Genomic DNA, 24657 nt, shown 5'->3' on the forward strand with positions numbered 1-24657 from the left:
CAGGGCTGGGGATGTGGCTCAAATGGTAGTGTATTTGCCTAGCATGCATGAGGCACGGGGTTCGATTCTCAGCACCACATAAAAATAGAAGACATTGTGTCTACCTAAAACTAAAAAATAAACATTAAAAAAAAAAAAAAAAAGAAAGAAGGTGAGCAGTTGTGCTGGGCCATACACTCCTGCCATACACGTTCTGCCCTGCCACAGGCACAAAGCAACATGCCAACCCATCATGGACTGGAATCTCCAAAGTAATGAGCCAAAATAAACCTTTTCTCTCCCTCTTTAAGCAGGGATTGAACTCGGGGATACTTCCATCACTGAGCATGTAGCCTAGTCCTTTTTGTTTTATTTTTTTCAGACAGTACTAAGTCTTACTAAGTGGCAGAGGTTAGCCTCAAACTTTCAATCCTCCTGCCTTAGCCTCCCAATTCACTGGGATTATGGGTGTGTACTATGGCTCCCAGCTAACTTTTTTTCTTTATAGTTTGATTATCTCAGGTATTTCTTAGAGTAACAGAAAGTTAATACCATAATAACAACACACTAAATTTTGGTATATCTGAATCACTATGAATTTCTTTTGGGTCTAATATTTATGTCTGTGGTGAGCATGCTTTCACATTTTTATAGGTCTTTCCAAAATCCTTTCAACTTTTCTATAGTCTCTCAGTAGTCCTGATTATCTATATTTTTCCCATTAGTTCTTCAGTCAGTTTGTTATCTAGAAATCCATAAATTTAAAAAAGGGCTCCTAGCAGAGATATTCACATGATATCACTAAGTATGATTTTCCTATGAAGTAAGATTTACTTCAGATGGCTTTATGAGGACAACAGATAAATGTTAAGTGCCTAGTATAGTGTCTGGTATGTGACAAGATCTCAGTCAACAGTTATTATGGTAATTATTATTATTAAAGTTAAGCCAAATTTCCAGAGCTATGAATGTCAGTAGTTTTACTTTTCTTACTTTTCTCCCTTTAAAATAAAGACAAGCAACTATAAAAAGCAACCGAGTAAGCATCCAAAAGAAAAAACAAGGGTCACAGATTACATAGGTGAATTTTATTGGTTTTTGCTTTCAAACAAGTATTTGTAGTAGGATTACTCATATAAAGCCCAAATTATTTGAATGGATGTGACTGTGACTTTATAAACAAAAGTTGGGAGGGGTTTCTTTTTGAAAAGGGAAATAGGCAAATACAGCCTGTTTTGCTTCAACTAAGAAGCACAAACAGTAATGCACAAAGTTCTTTCAAAGGAAAGAACTTCATGTTCCTGTGGTTTAGTATATTGATTTAAAGGCACATATTTCTCCAAAAATATTCAAAATTCTTCCTGGTATGATTCTACCAACAACTATTCAGGTTACCACTTTAAAATATAAGGCAAAACTCTGTTTTTGGTATGGAAACGAATAGAAGGAATTCTAAGGAAGAATTTTTAGCATTCTCTCTAACTATTAAAAAAACACAAAATTATGTAAACAATATCACAAGTACTTAGCATATTGAGCAAAGTCACTGGAATTAATCTACCAGAAAATATGCAAAATACACTTAAGGTAATAAGACAGGGAAAAAAAGATAGAGGGACTGAGAGTGAGAGAAAGAGAAGTATGAATAGCGAAAACTGAACTTCAGAGTAAGTTCCTATGTGGAGGGGTGGGGCTGTAGCTCAGTGGTAGTGTGCCTGCCTAGCATGTATGAGGCACTGGGTTCATCCTCAGCACCAAATAAATAAATAAATACATACAGAAAATGATAATTTTTTTTTAAAAAGTTCCTATATGGAGCTTGTTGCCCATTTCTAATTACTGTAAATAATCAAACCCCATTAACTTATTCAGAAAACTTTAATATATATAAAAATGATCATTATCATTATTAGTAATAGTAGTAGTAGTAGTAGAAGAAGCAGCAGTACTGCAGATTGACCCAGGGGCAACTTTACCACTGAGCTATATCCCCAGCCCTTTCTTTCTTTTTTTTTTTTTTTTTTTAATTTTGAGACAGGGTCTCCCTAAATTGCTGGGAGTCTCATTAAGTTGGTAAGACTGCCCTGGACTTAAGATACTCCTGCCTCAGTCTCCCAAGTTGCTGGGATTATGGTGTGTGCCACTACACCTGCCATGAATATTATTTTTAAATCTCCCAAATGGGGCTTGGGACTCTGGGTACCATCCCTAGAAAGGCAGGGAATTGGGAATTAAATCTCTCAAATGCTCAAATATTTAGTACTTTTGTTTAACAAAGTAAACATCCAGCATAAAACTTCAGATTATTCTTTTTACTGTCTAGTTTTAAATACAATGAATTAAGAATATTGTTCTAAAATTAAAATAGTATTTTTCAAGTCAATACATCTCAGATGATGGACATTTTAAAAAGTCCTTTTCATTTTCATTACTATAAAACTATTTTTTAAAGCTTGAAAGTTGTTAATTGTAACCCAAGACTTTCACAGATTATTATTTTTCCATATTCCATTCCAGTTATTTTATATACGTATAAATGAAAACATGTATTGAAAACACATGCCAACAAGTTTTACATGATGAGAATGAAACCAGAGATGCAACTTTTTGTTTTTAGCTTCCACCTTCAGAGTAAGACCTACACATACAGGAACCATACATATATTCTCTTTCATGGTCTTTTCCCCTCTTCCTTTTTCTGTTAACTTAGCTGGTTCTTATGAAGAAGAATGAATGGGACAGTCAAAACATCAGCACTACTTAATCCTATGTACATAAAATTCACTCTTACAAAACAATAAGTTGAAACTATCTTTAGTACAGAATGAAAAATACTCTGAAACACACTATAATATCAACTCAAAATTCTCTAAGACAGTATAAATTTCTATTTTGACGACAAGTTTAATACTTCATAACACAAAACGTTGGCTGAGGGGTTCTTTCCTTATTAGATCATGGCAGCAAAAATGCCTGTCTTTATAAATGTGATGCTGAACAAATCAATTGTTTTAGTTGAGGTATATGATAAAATGTACAAATCTTTTTTTTTTTTTAAAGAGAGAGAGAGAATTTTAATATTTATTTTTTAGTTTTCCGCTGACACAACATGTTTATTTGTATGTGGTGCTGAGGATCGAACCCAGGCCGCATACATGCCAGGTGAGCGCGCTACCTCTTGAGCCACATCCCAAGCCCAAAATGTAAAAATCTTAAGAAATAGTTAGTACATTCTGCCGCAGTACCTTTTTGGTCACTATTCTACAATCTAGAAATTTATTATTTTAATAGAAAATTACAAAAGAAGCCAGTAGGGTTACAATACTGAGCTATGATTATACTATTTATCACTATACTATATTCTATATTATTGAAAGGCAAATACCTAATAATATTAGAAAGAGTTATATGAGCTATTATTTTCCTGTCACAGAAAGATGATCCCCTTCAATGACTTCTTTGCCAACTGTTTCAAAGTTTCCTCTGAATCCTAACCTTGATATTGCTTCTTTCTTTCTTTCTTTCTTTTTTTACTTTTTGGCAATGCTAGAGATTGAACTCAGAGCTCACACATGCTAGGCAAACCCTTTACCACTGAGCCACATTCTTTCTTTCTTTCTTTCTTTCTTTTTGAGAGAGAGAGAGAATATCTTTTTTTTTCTTTTTTTTTTTAAGATGGACACAACACAATGCCTTTATTTTTATGTTGTGCTGAGAATCGAACCCGGGTCCCGCCGGTGCTAAGCAAGCACTCTACCGCTGAGCCACAACCCCAGCGCCCATATTGTTTCTTGATCCACTGCTGTTGAGTTCTAAATTTTCTTTTCTTTTTTTTCTTATTTATTCTCCCCTTAATATTTCTTAGCCACCTGGATATTTTCCATCTTTTGTTTCAGTGTTGTATTCTAGATGTATCTAGTTATGTCTGAACAAATTACTCTTGGCTCTCCCCTTCTGCAGTTCTAAATTTTCTTGAAGTATTAACAGTCTATGGCAGGGTTATGTTCTCTATTTTATTAAAACACTTTAGCAACATAACCTGTTTCCAGTGAAATTTTAGGGAAAACCTCAACACCTTCCCTTAAACTTTTGTTCTACAATGTCCAGCTCTTATATAATTTCCTCATGTGTATTTTATCACTAAGGTAAAAGAATGGGTAAACTACAGAAAAGGGAAAATTCATGGTAATCTTTCTTTCTTTGGAAAAACTTCTCCCAAATTTCTAAGAAATAACTGTATGAACATAGATATATGTTGAATATATGCAAAGCCTGCACTAACAAATTGCACAAAATAACAACAGTTGCTCACTGTTGATGAATTTTAACAGATGGTTTTCACAAAAAGGCTCTGAGAATCATTGTTATTTTCTTCCAAATCATATCATATATGCCTAAAACCTAGAAACAAAAAAATTAAGTTTCTTAACTTCTTGCTTCAAAATCTCTGCCTGAGAGTTCCAACATTATAACATCATTTTAAATGACTATGTAGTATTACAGTGTATGGTTGGAAAATCTTCCTTAACAGATCCCCCCTAAGGACATCAGTCAGATTATTTCCAAATTTTCCTATTAAAAAAAAAAAAAAAACTGTGGGCTGGGGTTGTGGCTCAGTGGTTGAGGGCTTGCTTAGCATGTGTGAGGCCCTGGGTTCAATCCTCAGCACCACAGAAAAATAATTAATTAAACAAAGGTATTATGTCTATCTACAATGAAAAACATTTTTTAAAAAAAGCTGTGATAAATATCTATGCTCATAAATTCTTAGGAACTATCTAATAAGACACCTTAAAACAATGGACAAAAGGAATATTATCAGGTTCTGCCCAGTAAACTCTAGGATGAATAAAGGAAACACATGGAATTCTTCGACAACCGATCTACTTACCTTCTTGTCTACCTGATATTCTACTTCTCTACTTTATTCCCAAAAGATTTTGTGGTAGCTTATAAAAAGAATTCAAGAATTAAGTGAAGTGAGCCAGGTGTGGTGGTGCATGCCTGTAATCCCAGCAACCTGGGAGACTGAGGCAGGATTGCAAGTTTGAGGCCAGCTTCGGCAATTTAGCCAAACCCTGCCCCCACCCCCACCCCCCCACCCCCCAAAAAAAGGACTGGGGATGTACTTTACCACCCAGCAGTAAAGAACCCTGGGTTCAAACCCCAGCACCTGCCCCCAAAGGTTTAAAAATGTAAAAGAAAATAGATTTATACACTCTTCATTTCCTATTCCTAAAGTACCAAAATAACTGTTTTGCTCTAGAAAGTATAGCTATTCCACCTTTAGACAGATGTTTGTTGACAACACTGACTCTTCTCCAAGATTCAAAGGAAGGATAACAGCCAAATAAACTCTGTACTCCTCAAAAATTTTAATCCCAGATTGGTTTCAGCTGGATTAACATACTCACTCAACCCTAAAGCATTAAGGGACCTACTTGGGACTGATACAGTTCCTGAACCTGGTTTTTTGAGCTGTTCATCTCTTCCTTAAAGAACTGAGCTAGGGCTGGGGTTGTGGATCAGTGGTTGAGTACGTACTTGGCATAGTGTGAGGGCTTGGGTTCGATCCTCAGCACCACATAAGAAATAAAGGTATTCGTTCATTTACAACTAAAAAACAACAACAAAAGAACTGGGCTAACCACCTTCCTGTATTTTCCAATGAATACTTTCCTCAAGTCCTGCTCCCTCTTCAGTTGCCTAATAATATCTGGTTTTCTGTTTCTGATATGTGGCAGGGTAGTCTTGCTCACCTCACTTACAATTCTTATATATATCACTTTTTTTTTTTCTGTTTTTCAAAGTAACTGCTCTTACTACAGAAGAGAAAAAAAGGTTTTTTAAGGCTTCAAAATTTCGCAGGAAATCTGTTTGAATTATATACCTGTTTAACTTAATCTTAACCACAAAATAGTTTGGGGTGCTTATTCCACAAAAACAAGCAATAGATGGAATCTCTTCTTTTGTTGTTCTTTTGTTGGAAGAAGGCCTTTGTCTCCAGAGTTAACACAGGCATTTCTTCATTTCACATATCTTTTCATATGTCTGCCTGACAGCTAAAGTAAATATTACTTTACATTAGCCATGATCCCCTTGACTCACTTTAGTCATGATAATTCTCTCAGATTGTGATTTAGACAATGTGGTTCTACTATGAACTGCTTGCTACAGCAAGATCTACACAATAGCTTTTCTTATGCTGAAACCTGAAAACTTCTTTCAACATTTTAAGTATTTCTAACTAACTGAAATGGTCTACTTAGATGTCACAATGGGGAAATAGTTCATCTTTTATATGTGATATTATTTTCTATTTTTAAAAAAATTTCAGTGGATTTAGCAAAGATATTAAGATGTGCTTTGATTTTTAAGGTAAGAAATGCCTCATTGGAGCAAATTATTATTATTTTAGAATGAATTACAATATCGAACCCTTTAATGTGGGACAGGAAAAGGAAATAAAACCAGTCCAGGTTTGGTTGTGGGGAAAAAAGGAAGGAATGTGGTTATATTAACCCTCAATATATCCTACAATATATAAGGCCAAATTTTAATGCTTGAGTTTCTTCTTTGAGCAACTTCATTTGTAAGCATTAATAATTCAAGTCTTATTCTTAGAAGTCTTCCAAAGAACAGAAAAGTGTTCATTTTTAACAATAAAATTCCTTCATTCTGTGGTTACTGAATGATCTGTTCAATGTCTTTATAAATTGAAGACATACAATGATATATTAGGGATCTTAATTTTTTATATCTTGAGTATTTTCCTACTTCATCATCCTTAGAATTATTTAAGCATTACTCATCAATCATTTTTTTAGCAGCTATCCCAAAATTAAGTAAAAAATGGAATACTGTGATCACCTAGAAAGATAACTTAGTAGGGAAAATAAGTTATGATTATATCATCCTTCAGTTTTTATGTGGTGTTGCTCACAGTATCATGTTTTGAAAGCATAGACATCACTGTTTTGTAGCTTTCATTGAACACATTTCAGAGTCCTAAATTTTTCATTCTATCTATAATGTCAAAGAGAGAAACAATGACCATTTTCAAAATTATTAGGCAAATTAGAATGCAAAGAACAAATAGTCTCTAGATTATGACAAAACTGACCATACAAATAAAATCTCAAACTATGAATTCTCAAATGAATCAGGGATGATACTTCTGAAACTCAAGAATAATGAGTGAACAAGTGATTTTAAGGACAAAGAGGAAATACGGCATTCCTATCCAGTTAGTCATTCAACAGGAAGGACTTCATCATGATGTGTTTTGCAGAGGAACGCAGAACACTACTGCATTTGGCTAAAAGGATGTTGTATGATAGTATTTTCATCCTTTATTATATTTGTGTACTAAGTTATTTGATATGGTTTATAAGTGAACAAGTGCTTAAGGAAGACTTATATAAAAAGGGGACAGGAAAGAAACTGATAGTGTGGAAATGAGAAATTTATCAGACTTATCATTTTAACTAGTGTTCATAAAAATACAAATGAAAGTTTCACAAAGAGGATCAGAGGTACATGGTTGTTTTTTCTTAACAAGATCATGATGTCAAGATTTTCAATGTTGTTGGATTTTGATGACAGAAGCACAAGATACGTAACTAGAATAAGCTAAAATCTATTAAAGATGCATATGAGATCTGGAATCTTTATTTATAGAATAGATAGTTCCAGGTTCAAACATAAGAGTCAATGGACAGAGTGTTAAGATGGCGGCGAGGGGAGTGCATTGGCCCCGTGTGCTGCTTCACTGTGTGGGAGTATGACAAGTCAGGACGGCTAAAGGCTATCTTGTTAGGAATTTCCAGCAATAGTGGGGTGCTCCAGAACGTGGAGGAAGGATTTCCATCGCACGAGGATCGGCTACGGGGACTCAAACGCGAGAGGTTTGTCGCACGGAGGGTAACACTGCTTATTCAGCAAATCGCCCGCGGCTAGAGTCTGCAGCGCGCGCTGGGAAACGAGGAGATAGCGACGCAGGGATACAGCGCTGCAGTTTCTGCCAGCCGTGCAAGCACCGTACTCAGGGCTGAATTCTGGGTTCGAGACGGGGGAAGGAAGCGGTCCATCTCGGTTCTCCACACCGGTCAGACCACAGAGGAGGCCAGTGGCCACCATGTTGGAAAGCTGACGTCACCATCCCTGTTTTCAACTGACCGCAGCTCATTCAGCCATAGAACAGGTAATTTCAGGCTGCCATTCGCCTGCGGCTTACAGACAGATTGCTCGGGCTCAGTGCCTGGGTGCTTCTTAGAACCTGCTGTTATCGGAGCGAGCACCGAGCGTGGGGTGGCCGAGTTCCGGCTCCCGGAACCGCCCTGGCCCAGGGCTGGGGAGCCTGCAGAGGCTGCTTGTTGGAGCCTGCTCTTATCAGAGCATACACCGAGCACGGAGCGGCCGATTTCCGGCTCCCGGAACTGAGCCCGCGGGGCTGCTTCTTGGAGCCTACTCTTATCGGAGCATACACCGAGCACGGAGCAGCCGAGTTCCGGCTCCCGGAACTGCCCTGGCCCAGGGCTAGGAGCCCGCGGAAACTGCTTCTCGGTCCGGGTCCTGCTGAGGGCCGGTCAGGACTCACCCGTTGCTTTGGTTGCCAAGCAAGGGGAACAAAATGCTGCCATTCGCATAGGATACCAACATGGCAGAGATCTGATGTCATCAGAAAGCGGCGGAGGAGAGAACTTCATCAATACCAGCGGCAATAGAAACAGTTGGTCTCCTGGTAGGGGGGGTGAGGCACAGACACCCGAGTCTCCTCGATTTGTTGTCGAGCCAGAGGGGAGGAGCCAGGCCACCGCCAGCGCCCAGAGCAGGCCCAGCGGCTCGCCAGCATGGTGACCGCGTGACCCCAATTGGAGAGGGAGCGGAGCGGAGCCGCCACCCGTGCCCGCAAGGTGGGCAGACCCACGACCCAGTGGTACACGGGCGTGATAGGAGGGGCAGGGCAGATCCCCCGCCCGCGCCTTCAAGGTAGGCAGACCTGCGACAGACCGGCGGATCAGGCCCAGGAGCCTGCCAGCGTGGTACACACACCACCCTAATTGGAGTAGGGGCAGAGCAGAGTCGCCGCCCGTGCCAGGAACAGGCCCAGCGACCTGCAGGCGGGGTAGTCACGACACCCAATTGGAGTAGGGGCAGAGCAGAGCCACCACCCGTGCCCGAAAGGTGGGCAGATCTGCGACCGACCAGCGGGACAGGCCCAGTGGCCTGCCGGTACGACAGACACGTCACCCCATTTGGAGTAGGGGCAGAGTAGAGCCGCCGCCCGCGCCTGCAGGGTAGGCAAACCTGCAACCGACCGGCGGATCAGTCCTGGTGGCCTGCCGGCGTGGTACACTCGTCACCCCAATTGGAGTAGGGGCAGAACAGAGCCGCCGCCAGCACCCAGAACAGGCCCAGTGACCTGCCGGCGTGGTAGTCACGACACCCCAATCGGAATAAGGAGAGAGCAGAGCCGCCGCCCACGCCTGCAGGAAAGAAACGCAAGCAGTATGAAAAGACAAGGAAAGAAAGGACCACGAGCAATGCAGGTCCACGCAACTTTAGAAGAGGTAACAGCTGCAGCAGATGGAATGTCAGATAAAGAATTCAGGATATACATGCTTCAGATGATCTGGAGTATCAAGGAAGACATTAGACAGCAAAATCAGACAATGAAAGATCACTTCGACAATGAATTACGCAAACAAATCCAGGAAGCAAGGGATCAACTATACAGGGAGATAGAGGTTATAAAAAACAAACAAACAGAAATCCTAGAAATGCAGGAAGCAATAAACCAACTTAAAAACTCAATGGAGAATACTACCAGCAGAGTAGAACACTTAGAAGATAGAACATCAGACAATGAAGACAAAGTATTTCAACTGGAAAAGAACATAGACAGCTCAGCAAGACTGTTAAGAAACCATGAGCAGAACATCCAAGAAATATGGGATAACATTAAGAGACCAAACTTAAGAGTCATTGGGATACAGGAAGGTACAGAGCTCCAAACCAAAGGAATGAGCAATCTATTCAATGAAATAATACGAGAAAACTTCCCAGACTTGAAGAATGAGACAGAATCCCAAATTCTAGAAGCCTACAGGACGCCGAATGTGCAAAATTATAAGAGATCCACACCTAGACACATTATAATGAAGATGCCCAACATACAGAATAAGGAGAGAATTTTAAAAGCTACAAGAGAAAGGAAGCAGATTACATTTAGGGGCAAGCCAATCAGGATAACAGCTGATCTTTCAACACAGACTCTGAAAGCTAGAAGATCCTGGAATAACATATTTCAAACACTGAAAGAAAATGGGTTCCAACCAAGAATTGTGTATCCAGCGAAATTAAGCTTCAGGATGGAAGATGAAATTAAAACCTTCCACGACAAACAAAAGTTAAAAGAATATGCAGCTAGAAAACCATCTCTTCAAAACATCCTCGCCAAAACATTACAGGAAGAGGAAATGGAAAATAACAATGAAAACCAACAGTGGGAGGTAGGACAGTAAAGGGGGGGGAATAATCATAGAGGAAAACAAACAATGTTTAGTAACAGAAATAAACAAATATGGTTGGAAGAACAACCCATATCTCAATAATAACCCTAAATGTTAATGGCTTAAACTCACCAATTAAGAGACACAGGCTAGTAGAATGGATCACAAAACAAGACCCAACAATATGCTGCCTACAGGAGACGCATTTGATAGGAAAAGACATACATAGGCTGAAGGTGAAAGGTTGGGAAAAATCATATCACTCATATGGACTTCGGAAATAAGCAGGAGTGTCCATACTCATATCAAATAAAATAGATTTCAAGCCAAAGTTAATCAAAAGGGATAAAGAGGGACACTACATACTGCTTAAGGGAACCATACACCAACAAGACATAACAATCATAAATATTTATGCCCCAAACAATGGTGCAGCTATGTTCGTCAAACAAACTCTTCTCAAGTTCAAGAGTCTAATAGACCACCATACAATAATCATGGGAGACTTCAACACACCTCTCTCGCCACTGGACAGATCTTCCAAACAAAAGTTGAATAAGGAAACTATAGAACTCAATAACACAATTAATAACCTAGACTTAATTGACATATATAGAATATACCACCCAACATCAAGCAGTTACACTTTTTTCTCAGCAGCACATGGATCCTTCTCAAAAATAGATCATATATTATGTCACAGGGCAACTCTTAGACAATATAAAGGAGTAGAGATAATACCATGCATCTTATCTGATCATAATGGAATGAAACTGAAAATCAACGATAAAAGAAGGAAGGAAAAAGCATACATCACTTGGAGAATGAACAATAGGTTACTGAATGATCAATGGGTTATAGAAGACATCAAGGAGGAAATTAAAAAATTCTTAGAGATTAATGAAAACACAGACACAACATATCGGAATCTATGGGACACATTGAAAGCAGTTCTAAGAGGAAAATTCATTGCTTGGAGTTCATTCCTTAAAAAAAAAAAAACCAACAAATAAATGATCTCATACTTCATCTCAAAATCCTTGAAAAAGAAGAGCAAAACAACAGCAAAAGAAGTAGAAGGCAAGAAATAATTAAAATCAGAGCTGAAATTAATGAAATCGAAACAAAAGAAACAATTGAAAAAATTGACAAAACTAAAAGTTGGTTCTTTGAAAAAATAAACAAAATCGACAGACCCTTAGCCATGCTAGCGAAGAGAACTCAAATTATTAGCATAGGGGATGAAAAAGGCAATATCACAACAGACACTTCAGAAATACAGAAGATAATCAAAAACTATTTTGAATCCTTATACTCCAATAAATTAGAAGATAGTGAAGGCATAGATAAATTTCTTAAGTCATATGATCTGCCCAGATTGAGTCAGGAGGATATAGACAACCTAAACAGACCAATATCAATTGAGGAAATAGAAGAAACCATCAAAAGACTACCAACTAAGAAAAGCCCAGGACCGGATGGGTATACAGCAGAGTTTTACAAAACCTTTAAAGAATAACTAATACCAATACTTTTCAAGCTACTTCAGGAAATAGAAAAAGAGGGAGAACTTCGAAATTCATTCTATGAGGCCAACATCACCCTGATACCTAAACCAGACAAAGACACTTCAAAGAAAGAAAACTACAGACCAATATCTCTAATGAACCTAGATGCAAAAATCCTCAATAAAATTCTGGCGAATCGGATACAAAAACATATCAAAAAAATTGTGCACCATGATCAAGTAGGATTCATCCCTGGGATGCAAGGCTGGTTCAATATACGGAAGTCAATAAATGTTATTCACCACATCAATAGACTTAAAAATAAGAACCATATGATCATCTCGATAGATGCGGAAAAAGTATTCGACAAAGTACAGCATCCCTTTATGTTCAAAACTCTAAAAAACTAGGGATAATAGGAACATACCTCAATATTGTAAAAGCAATCTATGCTAAGCCTCAGGCTAGCATCATTCTGAATGGAGAAAAACTGAAGGCATTCCATCTAAAATCTGGAAAAAGACAGGGATGCCCTCTCTCTCCACTTCTGTTCAACATAGTTCTCGAAACACTGGCCAGAGCAATTAGACAGACGAAAGAAATTAAAGGCATCAAAATAGGAAAAGAAGCACTTAAATTATCACTATTTGCAGATGATATGATTCTATACCTAGTAGACCCAAAAGGCTCTACAAAGAAACTATTAGAGCTAATAAATGAATTCAGCAAAGTGGCAGGATATAAAATCAACACGCATAAATCAAAGGCATTCCTGTATATCAGCGACAAATCCTCTGAAATGGAAATGAGGACAACCACTCCATTCACAATATCTTCAAAAAAAAATAAAATACTTGGGAATCAACCTAACAAAAGAGGTGAAAGACTTATACAATGAAAACTACAGAACCCTAAAGGGAGAAATAGAAGAAGATCTTAGAAGATGGAAAAATATACCCTGTTCATGGATAGGCAGAACTAACATCATCAAAATGGCGATATTACCAAAAGTTCTCTATAGGTTTAATGCAATGCCAATCAAAATCCCAACGGCATTTCTTGTAGAAATAGAGAAAGCAATCATGAAATTCATATGGAAAAATAAAAGACCCAGAATAGCAAAAACAATGCTAAGCAGGAAGTGTGAATCTGGAGGTATAGCGATACCAGACTTCAAACTATACTACAGAGCAATAGTAACAAAAACAGCATGGTACTGGTACCAAAACAGGTGGGTGGACCAATGGTACAGAATAGAGGACACAGAAACCAATCCACAAAACTACAACTATCTTATATTTGATAAAGGGGCTAAAAGCATGCAATGGAGGAAGGATAGCATCTTCAACAAATAGTGCTGGGAAAACTGGAAATCCATATGCAACAAAATGAAACTGAATCCCTTTCTCTCGCCATGCACAAAAGTGAATTCAAAATGGATCAAGGAGCTTGATATCAAATCAGAGACACGCCGTCTGATAGAAGAAAAAGTTGGCTACGATCTACATACTGTGGGGTCGGGCTCCAAATTCCTCAATAGGACACCCATAGCACAAAAGTTAATAACTAGAATCAACAAATGGGACTTACTCAAACTAAAAAGTTTTTTCTCAGCAAACGAAACAATAAGAGAGGTAAATAGGGAGCCTACACCCTGGGAACAAATCTTTACTCCTCACACTTCAGATAGAGCCCTAATATCCAGAGTATACAAAGAACTCCAAAAATTAGACAATAAGAGAACAAACCACCCAATCAACAAATGGGCCAAGGACCTGAACAGACACTTCTCAGAGGAGGACATACAATCAATCAACAAGTACATGAAAAAATGCTCACCATCTCTAGCAGTCAGAGAAATGCAAATCAAAACCACCCTAAGATACCATCTCACTCCAGTAAGATTGGCAGCCATTATGAAGTCAAACAACAACAAGTGCTGGCGAGGATGTGGGGAAAAGGGTACACTTGTACATTGCTGGTGGGACTGCAAATTGCTGCAGCCAATTTGGAAAGCAGTATGGAGATTTCTTGGAAAGCTGGGAATGGAGCCACCATTTGACCCAGCTATTCCCCTTCTTGGTCTATTCCCTAAAGACCTAAAACGAGCATGCTACAGGGACACTGCTACATCGATGTTCATAGCAGCACAATTCACAATAGCAAGACTGTGGAACCAACCTAGATGCCCTTCAATAGACGAATGGATAAAAAAAATGTGGCATTTATACACAATGGAGTATTACTCTGCATTAAAAAATGACAAAATCATAGAATTTGCAGGGAAATGGATGGCATTAGAGCAGATTATGCTAAGTGAAGCTAGCCAATCCCTCAAAAACAAATGCCTAATGTCTTCTTTGATATAAGGAGAGTAACTAAGATCAGAGTAGGGACGAAGAGCAGGAGAAGAAGATTAACATTTAACAGGGATGAGAGGTGGGAGGGAAAGGGAGAGAGAAGGGAAATTGCATGGAAATGGAAGGAGACCCTCAGGGTTATACAGTGGAGGGGGTAGAGAGAGAGGAGGGGAGGGGAGGGGAGAGGTGGGGAGGGGGGAGGGTGGAGGATGGGAAAGGCAGCGGAGCACAACAGACACTAGTATGGCAATATGTAAATCAATGGATGTGTAACTGATGTGATTCTGCAATCTGTATATGGGGTGAAGGTGGGAGTTCATAACCCACTTGAATCAAAGTGTGGAATATGATATGTCAAGAAATTTGTAATGTTTTGAACAACCAACAATAAAAAATTAAAAAAAAAATAAAAAAATAAAGTAGGATATATATTAAAAAAAAAAGAGTCAATGGACAGCTAGTTACATTCAAAGGACATCATCCATTTCAGGAAAATACAGTTAACAAAAATCTGGGTTTCCTATATTTCAGTTTTTATTATAATTTGTAATAAAGTTGTTTTCACAACAATATTGTTACTTCTGATTATTCTTAAAATGGCTCAAAATATAATAAAAATAAAATAATGTTAATGACCATTTTCTTGATATGCTAAGTGTTAAATCAACACAGCAAGGTGTGGTGGTACACACTTGTAATTCTAATGACTTGGGAGACTGAGTAGGAGGATTACAATTTTGAGGACAGTACCAGGAATCCAGTGAGACTTTGTCTCAAAATAAAAATTAAAGGGCTGAGGATGTGGCTCAATGGTTAAGCACCTGTGGGTTCAATCTCTGGCACCAAAAAAAAAAAAAAAAAATCTATGAGCTATTCCTTTATCAACGAAAGATAAAAAGATAATTCCATTAGGTACCAGAGGTCATTTCAATTCTTTATGGGTAATCAGAACACAGACTTGTTTTTAGTACACATTAGCAATCAAAGAAAAATACATAAACTAGCTACATAATATGCTATTATAGCTTTAAAAGGTTATGTGGCAAAAAAAGGTACGTAAATAAATTTTCTTTTAAGAAAACTGTCAAAGAAACAACATACAACAAAAACAACAAAAAAACACTGATATACTTAGAATATAGTTTGGCTTTGACAGATGCTGAAATGTTTAATCATTTTAAGTAATTGAGGATAATAGCTTTTTGTCTTTTTTCTTAAATCTAATATAATTGTATAGAAGTTTTAAAACTGCTACATCCCCATCCCACAGATGTAATACAGTACACATTACAAAGTCTGAGACAAGAGTATTCACTAGATGTGACCTTTGACAACTTAATCTTAACTTCTTTAAACTTTAATTTCCTTATATGAAAAATATTCATTGATAGCAATATTTTTGCTGAGTGAATAATAAATTAAATGATCCTAAAGTGTCTGACATTGGATCCTCCTAACAAATAATACATTCTCCTTACAGAAAACTATGATAAAATTTGGTTCTTTGGTCTTAGGTTAATTGTAATTGTACTAGTGAATTTTTTCCCTAGTTCTTGTTTTTTTTTTTTTAAATACTTTTATTTATTTATTTCTACGTGGTGCTGAGGATTGAACCCCGTGCCTCACATGTGCCAGGCAAGTGCTGTACTTCTGAGCCATAACCCCAGCCCTATACCTTTATTTAATTATTTATTTTTATGTGGTGCTGAGAATCGAACCCAGGGCCTCACACTTGCTAGGCAAGCGCTCTGTCACTGAGCCACAACCCTAGTCCCCTAGTTCTTGTTAATTGCAATTCCTAAAGGTTCCTTTCAATCATCAATCAACTTATTGCACTCATCAATAAAGATTTACTAAAACCCTACCATGTGATAGGCAAATTCTAAATTTTAAATTTGATCTTTAATACTCATCTGTGGAATACATATCAGTACTTTTGTACACTTACTGCGGGATTCTGAGAGAGTAAAATGTTTGAAAGTATTGAATCCATGGAAAACATTGTATATATTTCATTTTGGTAGAGGGGGTACCAGCGATTGAACTCAGGGGCACTCAACCACTGAGCCACATCCCAAGCCTTATTTTGTATTTTATTTATAGACAGGGTCTCACTGAGTTGTTTAGAGCCTTGCTTTTGCTGGCTCTGAACTCACAATTCTCCTGTCTCAGCCTCCTGAGCCACTGGGATTACATATGCATTTCATTTTTACAACACTTGTCAGGAATATCAAATAGCATCTTAATAAACATCTTAAGTAGGGATAAAAACAAAACTGTATTTTTATAAATTGTATCACCATAGTAACATTTATGTTCCACAAAAATCTTTTTAAGGGGTGACTATGGCTCAGTGGTAGAGCGCTTGCCTAGCATATATGAGGCACTGGATCAATTCCGGCACCACATAAAAATAAACAAATAAAATACAGCCACCTACCACTAAAAAAATATTTTAAAAATGTTTTTAAGCTTGTCTAAGAATAAGAGGATTTGAAATTATAATAAAAGTGAAACAATGAATGGACTAGCGACAAAAAGCAAAACATCTTTACAAAATAAGTATCATGTGGATTCTAGCTAAAAATATCACACTGCTTTATATGGCATAACTTTAAAATACTGATCAACAAAGGAATTTCTCCACACAGGAAAAGAAGTTCAAATATAAAGAATCAAAAGTGTGACCAAAAATAAATAAAAGCAAGAAATGTGTATGTGCTAAGAGTAACACTAATATGGTTGTTCAAGTATTATTAATGTACAACGTATACTTTTTAGATTGAAGGAATTTTTATAGTTCTAGTGACATCTATGAACTATTGGGCTGGGGTTGTGGCTCAGTGGAATAGCACTTGCCTAGCACATGTGAAGCACCTGGTTTGTTTCTTAGTACCACATAAAAATAAATAAAGTAAAAAAAAATTTATGAAATACTCAACTTCCCCCAACAAATTTTATTTTAAAAAACTGAACATATATAATAAAAAACAGTTTCAATTTTATTCAACCATAAGAAAGAATATTTGTTTGAAATATGCCTGGCATGGCTCTCTATTGTGAAAAAGGATAAAAGGGTAATCCACATGTCCTTTGAAATTCCACTTCTGAAATCACTGTCTAATACACTTGAATGTTAGAACTTTCTATGGATATGACATATCCCTAAGTTACTATACCCAGTGTATTAAGTTATCAATGAATATCACATCCGCCTCTTCCCTCCCACTCCCAAAATAATGCTGTACTTGTTGAGTTAAGTAATAAAAATTAACACATAAAGTAGTCTAAGACAGATACCTAAAGTCACCTTTAGGAACAAAGTAATAGAATAAGGCAAGGAAGTACAGCATAACAGAAATAATTCATATTAATAAAAGAATCCATTAATTTAAAAGGAATATGGATGATCCCAAATAAAAAGAAAAAGTAAGCAAGGTAAACACTGGCAGTACCTACTTAAATATTCATCTCAATAAAAGTGATAACCTGGCTTAAAGTTACTATTAACCATTCCAAATCATAATCAATTGCCCTTAGTTGAAGATAAAAATATAATAGTGAGATATGGAAAAAGGACATCAAGCCAGATATGGTGGAACAAGGCTATGACCCCAGCTACTTCAAGGAAGAGGCAGGAAGATTACAAATTCAAAGCCAGCTTGGGCAATTTCAAATTGCAAAATAAAATTTAAAAAAAGAGCTGGAGATGTAGCTTAGCACTTGGCTAGAGTGTTCAATCCCCAGTACTACCAAAAAAGAAGTCTAGATTTGAGACCAAGATAAAGGACAGAAAAATGGAAGTAGGATTAGGGGTTTCTTGGGATACTGAGGTGGAAAAACAGATTGAAGTATAGACTAAAAATAGGCATAGGGCTGGGCTATATGTAGCTCAGTGGTAAAATACTTGTCTAACTATTTAATTTTCCTATAATTTGGTTTAGTCATCTGAAATATTAGAAATAGAATAGAAATAATAAATTCTACAGAATTGATGTTGGAGTTAAAAGAGACAGCAAAATTTTAAGGGCAAGGCAAATGAAAGATTTTAAAAACATTAGCTGAATTAAGACCATCATTGCTAGGGTGCACTTATCTACAGAATGCATTACTTATTTACACAATTTCTCCCACTTTTAGAGGTATTCTGAAGCACAGAAAAGGGTATGTATGATTTTTTTTTTTTTAATGGTGCTGGCAATTGAACCCAGAGCCTTATGCATGCTAGGCAAGAACTCTACCAATGAGCTATATCCCCAACCTAGTATGTATGATCTTTTAAATCAGTTTGACTTGAGTTCAAATCTTAATTCTGCCACTTAGAAGCCATGTGATACTAAGTTACTTAGCCTCTCTGAGCTTTGGTTTCATCCTCAAAATGGGACCAACAAACCTTACCTATTATGGTTTTGATCTTAGTTGTCCCCCAAAGGCCTATATGCCAGACTTAGTTGCCAGCATCTGGAGCTATTAGGAGGTAGTGGAATCATAAGGAGGTGGGACTCAGTGGAATGAAGTTAGGTCAGTGGGTAGTGTCCTTGAAGGGGATGTTGGGACCCTGGCCCCTCCCCCTCTCTCTTTGCTTTATAGATACCCTGAAGTGAACAGAGCTCCACCAAGGACTCTGTACACATGCCTAAAGCAATAGGGCCAAACAATCAACATAAAGGAGGAATCCTCTGAAACTGTGGGCCAAAATAAACACTGCCTCATTTATGTTGGTTATATATGTTGGTTCTCTCAGGTATTTTATTGCAGTGATAGAAAGCTAACACATCGCCTTATATGTTTTTTTTTCTAGTTGTCAATGGACCTTTATTTTATTTATTTATATGTGGTGCTGAGAATCGAACTCAGTGCCTCACACATGTTAGGCAAATGCTCTACCACTGAGCTACAACTCTACTCCACCTTATATGATTTTTAAGGAATAAGTCATATCACATATTTAAAGTATCTAGCCAATGCAAATAATATTGAAGGTCATTTATTCCTAAAAAAAAAAAAAAAAAGTGAATTCTCAATCCAAATCTCAACACAATTTTTCATGCAATTTGACAAACTAATCTAAAATTTGTCTGGAAGATAGAAAAAATATATAAATAAAAAAGAAGGGCTGTGGTTGTGACTCAGTAGTAGAGCGCTCGCCTCGCACATACGAGACCCTGAGTTCGATCCTCAGCACCACATAAAAATAAATAAGTGAAATAAAGGTATTGTGTCCAACTACAACTAAAAAATAAATATATAAAAAAAAGAAAATCAGGGGAATTTTGCTACTATATATATGAAAATAATATAAAGTTAACAAATAATTAAATTAGTATGACATTAACATAGGCAGAGATAAATAGATCAATGAAAAAGAAAGAAGTCCAGAAACAGGTCCAGATAAAGAGATTCTTCATTTCATAACAACAGCCTTTCTGTTGGGACAAATACATCTTTAAAAACTAATTTCCTACCTCATTTCATATACTAAAATAAATTCCAGGTGAATTTAAGTTCTAAATTAACTTAGTAAAAAGAAAATTTAGGATATTAATAAGAGGGTTGGGGAAAGTCCTAAGGCAGAAAACTTAAAAGTTATTCTGATCAATGAATAAAGAAAACTCACATATTTTATTCTTGCTTTTTGATTTATTTCCACTAACAGTAATGAAGTAAACCTCAACCCCTCATGTGACATTCTAATGACACAAAATTTTTCCTGTATTTAAAAATATTTTAATCCTAAAAGTAAAAGGAACAATGCAGCAAAAACTTTTTTTAAAGATAATTTCTCTCACATTAATAGTAAATAAAATAATGCGATTTCACACTTAGTAGGTACCTTAGTGACCCAAGAGCTGGTGATTACAATCACACACAAGTTAGAAAGGTATAAAATACAAGATAAAACTCAATTTAAAAGCAAACATATACTATGCTCCCATAATTCTAAATTGTTTTATGAATTTCTCAATTCACATTTACTTAAGAGTAATGATCTTAAAATTGAAGGCTTAAAAATTCAGAAATTGGAAATATCACCATAATTTGGCAACCACAAGGCAAAGCAAAACTTAATTCAGCATTATAAAGATATACTTTTTGTAATTCAATAAAGACAGAAAATGTGCTAATGGAGTTTTCTCCTTTTTGAATGACAACCTTGGGATTATGTTTTAGCATGTTGACAAAGTATTTTCAAAAGCTTTACCTCTTATGGCTTAATTCATTTGAATGGCTTTCAATTACACATTATCATGATTTCATAATGGGAAAACAATTTATAGCTGATTTACTGAAAATTTAGCATCTAGAAGAGTCAATCTGGAGATATGAAAAGATATCACAGGTACTTCTCACAGACATTTCCCATCATTCCATTTTTTTCTGAAGATCCCAGTGAAGTTGTCTTGTCTCCACTACTACAAGAGTCATTTTCAGCCACTGGGTCTTTTCCCTCAAACTCAAAATTTACCCTTATCTTCCCATCCACTGTGGAGAGAAAATTAAAACCCATGGTTTATAAGAATTTTTTTATTGGCAATTATGTGGAAATCAATATGATATAAAAGTAGTTAACTAGAGGAAAGAACTGTAGCTATGAAGTTAAAGATCTCACAGTAAAAGTTAACTTATAATGTACATGATGTTAGATCTTCAATTCCTCTTATCACCAATTCCAGCATTAAATTCATACCCCTCTATTGCCTAATCCCTTATTATTCAATAAAACAATACCACTTTGGTCTTTCTTATACTAGAAAATTTCTACTACGACCTTACCTACCTTTCAGGGAGCGGAAATAAGTAAAGATGGTTCATATAGGTCTCAGAAAGATAATCATTTTCAATTAAGAGCAAACTCCAGACTATTGCTTGAAGTTTTAATTTTACTTAAAATTCTTCCAATGTCATTTATTCTCTGACAATCTCAAAATTACTTCCTACAAAATAAAATTCTAGAAATCTAACCGTGCAAAGAAACCTCACAATTATTTGTGAGAGGGAATGAAGAAATTCTTCTAACGGCGGGAAACGTCTAACTTACAAAGGGCAAGATCGAAGATCGAGATTTTAATAGTGATGGTTGTTTTCTTTAGACGCGGCGGGGAAGTGAGCTGAGTGGATGTGGAGAGGAATCCCTGTCACTAGAGAGGTCACAAATCCCGCCCTGCTAGCCCATGCTAGAAGGCGGAAGCGTCCGGTACATTCCTGCCCAGGCAAGCCTCAGTAGGTTCCTGGGCTTGCCCCTAAGCCGCCATAGAAGGTAACCCCGACATCCTTACCGGAGAGTTATCTCACCTCCTGACCCGCAAGACAGCAGGGTTCGTCATAAACACGTTAGGTAGGGACAGAGAAGCGAGGTCAGGGGGTCAGCCACGCTACTGTCAAACGAAGCGCATCTGCCTTTTGACGGTTCCCAAGGCGACAAGCCTTCCCCGCGCAGGACACTCACCACTTGACTAGGATCGTGACTACAACTCCCAGGAGGCTGCGCGACAGTACAAGCAGCACCCTTCCCAGAATGCAGCTCGGCGGTGACCCTATTCCGCCCTCTCCACTCTCTGCCCCTCCTACCTTTCTACCCATAGTCACCCGCGAAGGCCGGAGGTAGGACGCTTCGGTGGGGGAATCTCAAGCCCTTGGCGTGTGGCGTCAGACGTCGGGAGGGGTACGGGGCGGGCTGTAGGGGGAGAATGGGAGGACGGAGGGGAGGGGAGTGGTGAGGGGAGGGGAGGGTAAATAGTGGGCCAGGCAGGAAGATGGCGGCGGTAGCGGAGGTGTGAGTGGACCCGGGTCTCTGCAGCTGGATTTTCTCTTCCCTTCTTCCTCCCCTTTTCCTTCCCTGACTGAGGTTGGCATCAAGAGGGACTAGTTCGGGTAGCGGCGCCCGGCGTAGCGCAGGGGTCACAGCAACGGTGGCGGCGGCGGCTGACGGCTGGAAGGGCAGGCTTCCTTCGCCGCTCGTCCTCCTTCCCCGGTCCGCTCGGTGTCAGGCGCGGCGGCTACGGCGTCGTGGAGGCTGGTGGACTTCGTCCCATCTCCTTTCCCCACCCGCACTCTTCGCTTCGGCATCCCCCGACCCTTCAACCCCGGGACTGGGCGCCTCCTCCGGCGCAGCTCACGGAGCGGGGGCCGGTCTCCTGCTTGGCTGTCGCGCCTCCATGTCGGATAACCAGAGCTGGAACTCTTCGGGATCGGAGGAGGACCCGGAGACGGAGTCCGGGCCGCCTGTGGAGCGCTGCGGGGTTCTCAGCAAGGTGAGCAACTCTCGGGTTCTAGGGCCAGCTGCCCAGACCTCACCTGCTGCGAGGCTAAGAGAGCCGAGCCTCTGAGTGTGTGGGGTGGGGCTGGGCAGGAGACACCATGGACTGTCCCGGGGCGGGGGCTGCGGAATGTGCCGGGTGCGGGGCTGTGTAGTGCCGCAGGAGTGCCTGGGCTAAGGGTGGAATGTGGAGAGAGGTCTTCTTCGCCTGTCCAGGGGCTTGTCAGTAGCTGCCGAGGACCAGAGAAAGCATATATTAAGCTGGGATCTAGTTTAGGAAGCGAGATGTGCACCGTGACTTGGGACCGGGGAGGCAGCTGTCCGGGGTTTAGGAATCTGGGTTGGGCAACGGTGGCGTCCGTACTAGTGGGCGTGGGGGCGGTTCACATCGGACCTTTCAAAGGAGATTAGTCTGGGGGTGCACGGCCCAATAGGGTTGGGGGCTCGTTGACATGGCTTTTGACAAGCCCAATTGACTCCTTTTATAGTCCTGATTTCTAAGATGGTAAACTATTAGGTGGTAGTAATCTTAAATGCAGGGAGAGATGTGATTGTGGAGCACTTTTATACTTTCCCCCTTACCCCTTACTCTAGTTCAGAAAAGAGCTATTGAATTAGCACGTGATGAGTATAAGAAATATTATTTGGAACTTGTCAGAGACCGATTTTTAGTCCAGGAAGAAAATTATTTAATAATAAAATATTTTTGCAGTAATGTTTCCAGGGTAAGGAAAAGATATCTTAGTTTTTATGTATTTTGAAAAGTTCCTTTTCAAGATTTTAGCAAGGGAAATAGTCACTTATTATAAGGCCGAAGGTGGGTGATCTTTTGATAGTACTTTTTTCTTTTTAAGTTTTGTTATGGGTACTTGCATAGTCTTTTTGACTTCCCTTTCTGTTAAACTTTTAGAAAAGGCTGGAGCTAGCAGTTAACTTGGAGAGTGGGAGCTGGGGCCAGTCCTTCAACAAGCTGGTCATAAGATACCATGTCATGTGCAACCTTGGCTATTAAGAAATCACTCTGCTTCCAGTATTTATATTCGAATCATTTGGACATCATTTGTGGACTTGTTTTATATTAGGCCTTTATAATGTCTTTAGAAGGCTAATAATAAAGACCTAGGAAAGGCATGAGTTTGTCAGATGTACTGCTTACAAGTGTTAGCTTTTATTTGTATAGCAGAAAAATTATGGCGTGTCAGTTGATACTGGGATTGCTCTTGGAATTTCATTGGGATGTTTTCAATTAAGTGAAGATCTCCAGGGTTTCTTCAAATTAAAAAATCCTATAATTTAGTCATCTGTATTGAACACACTGTGCAATATGTATACATTGTCATATGAAGGTAGTTATGAAATGAATTCTTTGCTTCTTAGCAATTCTCAGTTTCATCACTTTTCACTTATATGAGAAGTGAACTGCCACATTAGTATTGTGATATTAAGTGCTTTATAAAACACACTGTACTTTTTTTTTTCATGCTGTACTTCTGACCTATTGATAATCACTTGGGGAAAGTTTGGGGAGCAGAGTGGCTGATGGAAAAAAGTCATGTGCTCTAAGTATTCACTGTATGCACGATAAGGTAGTAAGTATACTGTAGATCAAAAAATGGAAGACTATCTCTTTGGTGTTTTAAGTGTGTAGAAATACACTATTTGACTACTGCAGAAGGGAAATAACTTCGAGTTTGTGGCTGCATATATAGAATCAACAGGAATAAAGTTATTGGTATTATTCTTGTTAACAGCTAAGAAGGAAATTTCCCTGAAATTTAACAATTTATGGTTATATGTAAATTTTTCTGTAAGTTTTTTGTTTTTTCTTTTTTGGGGTTTTTTTTTTTTTGGTTACCAGGATTGAACTCGGGGGGCATTCAACCACTGAGCCACATCCCCAGGCCTATTTTGTATTTTATTTAGAGACAGGGTCTGACTGAGTTGCTTAGCACCTTGCTTTTGCTAAAGCAGGCTTTGAACTTGTGATCCTACTGTCTCAGCCTCCTAAGTCACTGGGATTTCAGGCCTGAGCCACCAGC

General features: G+C 38.4%; 2 protein-coding genes across 8 annotated transcripts in view; one reads left to right on the forward strand and one right to left on the reverse strand.

The window, feature by feature from the left end:
• The window catches only part of Polk (DNA polymerase kappa), a 69091-nt gene extending 47249 nt beyond the window's left edge, over window positions 1-21842 (reverse strand). For 2 of the 6 annotated variants that reach the window (XM_058574070.1, XM_046426911.2), the window contains exon 1: window positions 21655-21842. The gene's annotated coding sequence lies outside the window, so the exon portion shown is untranslated. Of the gene's footprint in view, window positions 1-21139; window positions 21366-21400; window positions 21613-21638 lie in introns of those variants that run through there. The other 4 variants (XM_058574068.1, XM_046426903.2, XM_046426919.2 and 1 more) reach the window with 3 other exon arrangements.
• Window positions 21843-22203: 361 nt separating this feature from the next.
• Window positions 22204-24657, forward strand: part of Cert1 (ceramide transporter 1) — a 111398-nt gene continuing 108944 nt past the window's right edge. The window contains exon 1 of one of the 2 annotated variants that reach the window (XM_046426932.2): window positions 22204-22613. In XM_046426932.2, coding sequence (XP_046282888.1) covers window positions 22518-22613 — 96 coding nt within the window. In that variant the 5' untranslated portion in view covers window positions 22204-22517. The remainder of the gene's footprint in view (window positions 22614-24657) is intronic. The other variant, XM_046426928.2, reaches the window with a different exon arrangement.

The sequence above is a fragment of the Marmota monax genome, unplaced genomic scaffold (genome assembly GCF_021218885.2).
Source record: "Marmota monax isolate L192 unplaced genomic scaffold, Marmota_monax_Labrador192_F-V1.1 WCK01_AAM20220418_F8-fsc00018, whole genome shotgun sequence".
NCBI classification, from domain to species: domain Eukaryota; kingdom Metazoa; phylum Chordata; class Mammalia; order Rodentia; family Sciuridae; genus Marmota; species Marmota monax.